This window comes from Lathyrus oleraceus, chromosome 2 (assembly GCF_024323335.1).
Source record: "Lathyrus oleraceus cultivar Zhongwan6 chromosome 2, CAAS_Psat_ZW6_1.0, whole genome shotgun sequence".
Classification (NCBI taxonomy): Eukaryota; Viridiplantae; Streptophyta; class Magnoliopsida; order Fabales; family Fabaceae; genus Lathyrus; species Lathyrus oleraceus.
In genome coordinates, this window is record NC_066580.1 from 66,902,546 (window position 1) to 66,910,602 (window position 8,057).

General features: G+C 33.8%; 1 protein-coding gene across 1 annotated transcript; it reads left to right on the forward strand.

The window, feature by feature from the left end:
* The first annotated feature begins 897 nt into the window (after window positions 1-897).
* Window positions 898-1,287, forward strand: LOC127121945 (uncharacterized). The gene has a single exon (XM_051052365.1). It carries the CDS (start codon window positions 898-900, stop codon window positions 1,285-1,287), a length of 390 nt encoding a protein of 129 aa, XP_050908322.1.
* Window positions 1,288-8,057: the final 6,770 nt, after the last annotated feature.

The window sequence follows — 8,057 nt, forward strand, 5'->3', positions numbered from 1 at the left end:
GGAACTGCATAAAAATCCTTGTGTATTCTCTCTCTCTCTCTCTCTCTCTATATATATATATATATATATATACACACACACACACACACACACACACACATCTCTCTCTCTCTCTCTCTCTCTATATATATATATATATATATATATATATACACACACACACACACACATATCTCTCTCTCTCTCTATATATATATCTTTTATTTTCGTAAATTATCGATTGCTTTGATCACCGGATCAACATAGTTTGGATCGTAATTTTGATTACATTTTGAATCTTATGTTTGTTGTACTGATCATTAACCATTTGGTTGTGATTGGATTTCTTAGAACAAAAAAAAACATATAAAATTTCAAACTTTGTTTTTCACACACCAAGTGTTCGACAAATTGTTTGACTTAGTTTTTTGTGTGTGGATATCGTTGGAGATAGACTTTTACTATTGTTGAGTATTCAATTTAGTTGTGCATAATAGTTTTTGATTTACTTTTGGATTAGTATCATTCTATTGGTAATATTACGCATATACGAGTTTTTCAATAGTAGGTTCAGTTAGACGATTTTGGATCCGGGAAATATTTGAAACTTGCTTCTGCGCTAAAAAATTTCTAAATCAAATTTTTAAATAATTTTTTAACTTGAGATCTATTCACCCCCCCCCCCCCCCCTTAGATCTAGGCATATCATCTGACAAGTGGTATCACGAGCTCTAGTTGTTTTCGGTCTTAAGATTTGCTGATTAGATCATGACTATCGAACCTAAAGGGGCATATAATAGAGCACCTATTTTCACTGGCGAAAATCATAACTATTGGAAAGCTTGTATGCATATCCATATCAACTCCATTGATAAGGGTGTATAGGACGTCATCACCAATGGTCCTAATCAAATTACAATGACCAATGGTGAAGGTGTCATCGTACCAAAACCGAAAAATCAATGGAATGATAATGATAAGAAGTTGTGGTCTTGTGATTGGAAAGCACAAAATATTCTCATATCCTCATTAGGTGTTGATGAGTATTATCATGTCTTTCATTGTGAAACTTCCAATTCTATGTGGGACGCATTAGAAGTTGCCCATGAGGGAACTAATGAATTTAAGCAAGCTAGGATCAACACTTTGAACCAAGAGTTTAAACTCTTTCTTATGAATCATGGTGAAACCATTGCCGACATGCAAAAGAGATTCACATATATTATTAATAGATTGAAGGCTCTAGGTAATCCTATCTCCAATTCTATTGCTACTAACAATATTTTAAGATGTCTTAATAGGGAATGACAACCCAAGGTTACCGCTATCAAAAAGGCGATTGGTCTTAAAGCACTTGATCTTACTACTTTGTTTGGTAAATTAGAAGAACGTGAGTAAGAACTCACTTGCTTGGAAAAACATGAAAGAGAATATGAAAAGATGATGAAGAAAGAGAAAGCTAAAGACAAGGTGGAAGAGAAGAAGTATATTGTTCTAAAGACTTCTAGTTTCAAGTCTTCAAAGAATGAGCCAAGTGAGTGTGAAGAAAGGGATGACAGGAACTCCGATGATGATGATGTTGGGTTATTTGTCAAGAGATGCCGAAGGTATATTCGGAAGAACAAAGTCAAGCACTCCAAAGGAAACTTATCCAAATTTAGAAAGGATTCCAAGTCTTCAAAAGATGGTGAGAATAGGAAAGGTAAATTTAGAAGCTCTTGTTGTAATTGTGGTGAAATTGGTCACTATAGAACGGAATATCCAATTATTAAGAAAGACAAAGAAAGAAATAATCACAAGAAATCTAGTAAATATAGAAGAGGTTATGTAGGTTGTGAGAGTGCAAGTGATTCCTCAAGCGATGAAAGCTCCACTTCAAATGTATAATCGACACGAATTTGTCTTATGGAAAATAGAAGGAAGAAGAAACAAGTAAGTCCTTATAAAATTGAGCTTACTAGTGATTTATCTTATTCTTAATTACAAAATGCCTTTGAAAATATTCAGAGAGAGGCCTTAAATTCTTTTAACAAATTAGCTTCACATGAAAATGTATTTTTACACTTAGAAGCTAAAGTGTTAGAATCTGAAAGGAATTTTGAAGCTATTAAGAGATCTATTATAGATATTCAAAGTGACAAGAATGAGGATGAAAAAAATTACAGGTTTGGTTATGAATCTTGTCATAATTGGCAAAACGAGATAAATGAACTTCAAGTCAAATTAGACAAAGCCTTACAACCAAAGATTGTTTATGCTATTGATCTGTGTAAGTATGAAAGGTCTTTGAGCCATTCATATAAGAAACATAAATTTGTTAAAAAGGATTCTAATAGCAAAGGAACATCTTATCTTAACTTGTTTTGTCTTCTTTGTTGCAATAAATGTCATACTATTGAAACATGAAAATTTAGAAAACTTTTAGTTCCTAAAGGAGCCTTTCAATGGTTGCCTAAAATGCAACCTTGTTTTCACTCACCCCCAAGGACTTAATGAAGATTGGGTACCTAGAACTTGTTGATTTTACATGATAAATGTCTTGGATCTATGAAGAGAGTATAAGATCTTGTTTATGGATACTCAATACATGTGACACGTTACATCTCCCTATTTCGTTGACTTTATAGAAAAGAAGAAGGGTTGTGTGACCAAAAAGAAATCAACTTCTAGTATTCTTTAATTGGTAAAAGTGTCTTGATTATTACTAATGTTTTCTCTTCGAGAAGTGTCGGAAAAGGTATTGTTCTTAATGATGTAGGTTATCTTTGACAAGACATACTCAAGTTCATAAAATTAGGGATTGATCAACCTAATACGAGAAAATGTGAGGAGGAGCGTGATGATTATCATAATTAAACAAGATTGAAAGTCCAAGTATTAAGATGATAATCAAATCAATAATCTTCTTGGGTACATTATTAATCATACTTTCAAGTACTTTGTCAAAGAGAAAAGTAGTAAAATCGTTGTTGTCTAAAGGTTGTATGGCATATTTTGCATTTATTCCAACTTTCGTTTGAGAGTTTCTTGTGGAATGCATGTGCATCCTCTGCCATTCGCACGGTGAGGTAATATCTTTTCAACTTTCGCTTTGTAAGGAAGTTCTTTCTTTTGCCTGTTAATTTTCAAAGGTATATGATTTACTTTGTGTATGATATATGTTATGAGTGTTCACTTCTGAAAATTTTAAGTGATAACCAATATGTGTTTCATTTAAAATGATTGTAGTGACCTTATCTAAATATCTTCACATGTATGTTATATCGTCTCTAGCTTATGCTTGCTTGGAAGATTTCAATTTTATGTCGATGATATTATTTTTGGATCCACTAACATCTAACTTATAGAGGAGTTTTCTAAGCTTATGCAAGCTGAGTTTGAGATGAGCCTTATAGGGGTGTTGAATTACTTACTTGGTATTCAAATCAAACAACTCGATAAAGGGTCATATGTCTATTAAACTAAATATTGCAACGACTTGCTAAAGAGATTTGACATGGAAGATGCAAAGTTTATTGACACTTCTATGGCCACAAATTGAAACTTGGAAAAGAATGAAAATGGTAAGGATGTTGATGTCAAGAAATATATAGTGCATCCTTAATCATTTCATAAGAAAGGTGATATCATTCCATTTTCCATTTTCCCTTTTTGTAAGTAAGCTTTTATATTTACATGTTGCTTGTGTTCCAAATGGTTGATATTCTTGAGGTTTGAGTTAGTTCATAAATGTTCACTTCCAAAAATGTCTATTGATGTATGTCAATTATATTCTTATAATGACTTTATGCTTTTCTCTATATATGCTTGAAATATGCTCTTGGTGCATTGATGTGTTATCTATTCTTGCATGAAACTTGATTTAACATGTTATAATGTTAGCAAATTCTTGTTATGTGTCATTGTTATGATAACATATTTGTTTTTGATTTGTATGGTGATAAATATTTATCACCTTGCTAGAGCACATGCGTGTGCAACATTTCGGGAGCACCAAAGGCATATGTAACATAATCGTGTGCAACTTTTGTAGCAACTCAAGAGTTTTTGATTGCATTGTATCCTTCGTATTTCATGTTTATGCTATGTTATTTTGCATTCATTGTGACAATCATGTTGTATTGTTGCCTCACATGCGTGTATTTATGTTTAGGCATTTTCCTTCAATAGGTATGCCATTCTATGTGAGTGCTATAATATTGATGTTCTTATCTTTGCAAAATGCACCTGTATGGTATATTCGTTTATGCGTGATTTTAGATTCTTATAATGAATTGCTTCTCTTATTTTTGATGTTGTCAAAGGGGGAGAAGTAATATAAAGATGAATGAAGTTATAGGATGCATACATTCAGGGGGGCTTGGAACTTTTCATACGCATCGTCTCAAGTTTTTCCATCATAAAAAAAAAGGGAGTATGTGAGTGCAACTTCCGCTAGATGTGTTTTCTATGATTTCAAAGCTAGGATGCTTTAGCGTAAATGTATATTGGACGGTATCCTCTGAATATCTATGTGCATGTTAGCATTATGAAGCATAAAAGTATTTGGAAACAATGTGGAAAAGGTCTCATGCATGAAAAATTAGTTTTTCTGAAAAATAGTAGTACAAGTCGACACATATAACTATAGGTCGACCTATGAAAAAACATTTATGTCCATAGGTTGACACATAGAACTAGAGATCGACCTATGGAAAAAATTTCTTGGCTATAGGTCGACACATGAAGTCTATAGGTTGACACATGTGTTGCTGTATTAAATCCCATGGCCTCTATTTCATGTGTCGAGTCTTCAGGTCGACACATAGGGAGCACATAACTGTCATAGGTCAACACATGACCTTGGACAAGTCGAACTATGCATCGAACATGTCGACACATAACCTGTATAGGTCGACCTATCTAATATTTTTCTTCAAATATTCATATTTTCCTATCCTTCTTTGCATTTACTTTTGCCCTAAATTACCCATGCATATAAATACTTCATACATGTATCTTTCTCTAGTAAGGTTTCTTGAGTGAGTAAAACCTAGATGAACCCAGGATTTCAAAGCATCTCATCATATTCAATTCAATCTATGCATACAAATAATCAAACTACACTTGATCATTTTTTGATTAGGATTGATAACATCCAATTAGGTTTGTTGTACCAAGAATATTGGATTGTGATCTTTGAGGGATTCAAACAAGGAAACCAGTTTAGGGTTTTCCTTCAAGATATTTAGGGTTTGAAGGTTTTTGACAAGATTGTGCAATTCGGACCCGATCGAGTGAAAGCCTTGAGACTAGGTGTGTCGGCAAGGGAGTAGCATAAAATGGTGGATTGTGTTTACAAATCTTGGGTTCAATAAGTGTGCGCTTGGGATTAATTCAGCCGAGTGAAAGCCTTAAGACAAGGAGGTCGTGCAAGGAATTAGCAACAACGGGTAAATTGAAGCGGCATTTTTGGTTACATGATCATGCGCTTGGGATTAATTCATTCGGGTGGAAGCCTTGGGACAAGAGGGGCCTTGCAAGGAAGTAGCAACAATAGATGATTTAAATCGGCACAGTTAGTTACTTAATCAAGATTGATCAAGGTTTTGGAGGTGCTAGAGTCAAGAAAAAACTTAGGGTTTGTGGGATTTGATTTCTCATCTCTTGTATACATACATTTACAAAGTAAGATTTATTATATTAAGATCTCAATTCAAATTAGAATTAAGGGCAGACGTACCCATAGCGAGGTCGATTGGGGAACTTTCTAAACAAATCCTTGCGTACTCTCTCTCTCTCTCTCTCTCTCCCTCCTCTCTCTCTCTCTCTCTCTCTCTCTCTCTCTCTCTCTCTCTCTCTCTCTCTCTATCTATCTATCTATCTATCTATCTATCTATCTATCTATCTATCTATCTATCTATCTATCTATCTATCTATCTATCTATCTATCTATCTATCTATCTATCTATCTATCTATCTATCTATCTATCTATCTATCTATCTATCTATCTATCTATCTATCTATCTATCTATCTATCTATCTATCTATCTATCTATCTATCTATCTATCTCTATCTCTTTTATTTTTTGATTCACAAATTTTTTATTTCTTTGATCACCGGATGAACATAGTTTGAATCATAATTTTAATTACATTTTGAATCTTGTGTTTGTTGTATTGATCATTAACCATTTGGTTGTGATTGTATTTCTTAGAACAACAAACACCATATAAAATTCCAAACTTCTTTTTTCACACACCAAGTGTTCGACAAATTGTTTGACTTAGTTTTTTGTGTGTGGATATTGTTGGAGATAGAATTTTACTATTGTAGAGTATTCAATTTAGTTGTGCTTAATAGTTGTTGATTTAATTGTGGATTATTATCAATCTATTAACACTATTACGCATATCCGGGCTTTTCAATATTAGGTTCAATTAGACGATTTTGGACTAGGGGAATATTATATACTTGCATCCTCCCCAAAAAATTTCTAAATCAAAATTTCAAATAAATTTTTAAGTTGGGATCCATTCACCCCCCTCTAGATCTAGGCCTATCGTCTAACAAATCTTACAATCAAGGTTGGTTGATTCACTCGGGTGAAGAGTGAAGAACAAAAGGAGAAATCAATCAGAAAGACTGTTTCTTGTTCATCAAGATTCGGTTCAGAATTCTCCATAAGTTCTGGTGAATTTCTTGAAGGGAATTTGGTGAATTTCCAACATCTGGCATATAGAGCACTGGATGAGCGATTCGTAGGAAGCAAAACATGATGGTGATGAATCATCCGAACAGGCATTTCTCGACGAGTCTCCCAATTTTGAAGAATCAGAATTATGAGAGTAGGTGCAAGAAGATAAGGTTATCTTTTTCTATCAAGATCTTTGGGATCTTATGAAGGAGGGATTGACGCTGCTTGTAGCAAACGCGTCATATAAAGAAAATGTTACACACAAAGAATTGAAGAAGAAAGATTACAAAGCTCTCTTCATGATCCATCAATGCATTTATACAGACAATTTCGAAAATGTTAGTGATGCTGAATCAACAAAAAAAGCATGATAAATTCTTGAAAATCACATGGAGGCACAGAAAAGGTGAAAAAAATGAGGTTATAAATTCACAAAAGAACGTATGAATTGCTTTAGATGGAAGACAATGAAAGCATAACTGATTTTTTCACTAGGGTTACAAAACTGGTGAATCAAATAAAGGTATATGGAGAAGTGTTGACATCAAGATCAGTTGTTTCAAAGATCTTTAGGTCATTGGCTCCAAAGTTCGACCATGTGGTAGTAGTCATAGGAGAGTCAAAAGATGTGTCAACATTGATAAAGGAAGAGCTTCAAGGGACGCTTGAATCTCATGAATAAAGAATGACTGAAAAAGTTGCAAGAAAGTCGAAGAGTGATATGGATTTGCATGCACAATCAGCAAGATAAAAGAAAGGTAAAGGGAAGTGGTTCAAAAACAAAGGTGAAAAAGGCTACAACAATCCGACTGGTCAAAATCAGAAAGAAAAAGGTTGGTCAAATCAAAGAAATCCCTCATACCAAAGCGGCCAAAGAGGTGGTACTACAGGTAAAGGAAGAGGTGGTGGTTCAAAACCTGACAAAAGTCACATTCAATGTTTCAGTTGTCAGAAGTATGGTCGTTACATTAGTGATTATATTGAAAAACAAAAGAATCAAGATAACTATGCAAAGTTTGCAAAACATGAAGAACAAGAGATTTTGTTGATGGTCACAACAAGAGATGAAGAAAGATTCTAAAACTAATGGTACTTAGACTCAGGATTCTCATCACACATGACTGGTAAGAAAGATTAGTTTGTCAACATGAAATCCTCAATGAAGAACATGGTAAAATTTGCAAATGACAATACTCTAGCCGCTGAAGGTATTGGTGATGTTTTGATTATGAGGAAATATGGCAAGAGGTAAGTAATTTCCAATGTCTTGTACATACCAGGAATGAAAAGTAATTTGCTCATCATATGGTAGTTGGTCGTAAAGAACTATAAAGTGTCAATTAAAGACAAGATGATGAGAGTTCTCGACTCAAGTGCAAGATTAATCTTGAAGGCACTTA

Coding starts and splice junctions, on each gene's coding strand:
- LOC127121945 (XM_051052365.1), top strand. CDS start 898: ATGACCAATGGTGAAGGTGTCATCGTACCAAAACCGAAAAATCAATGG.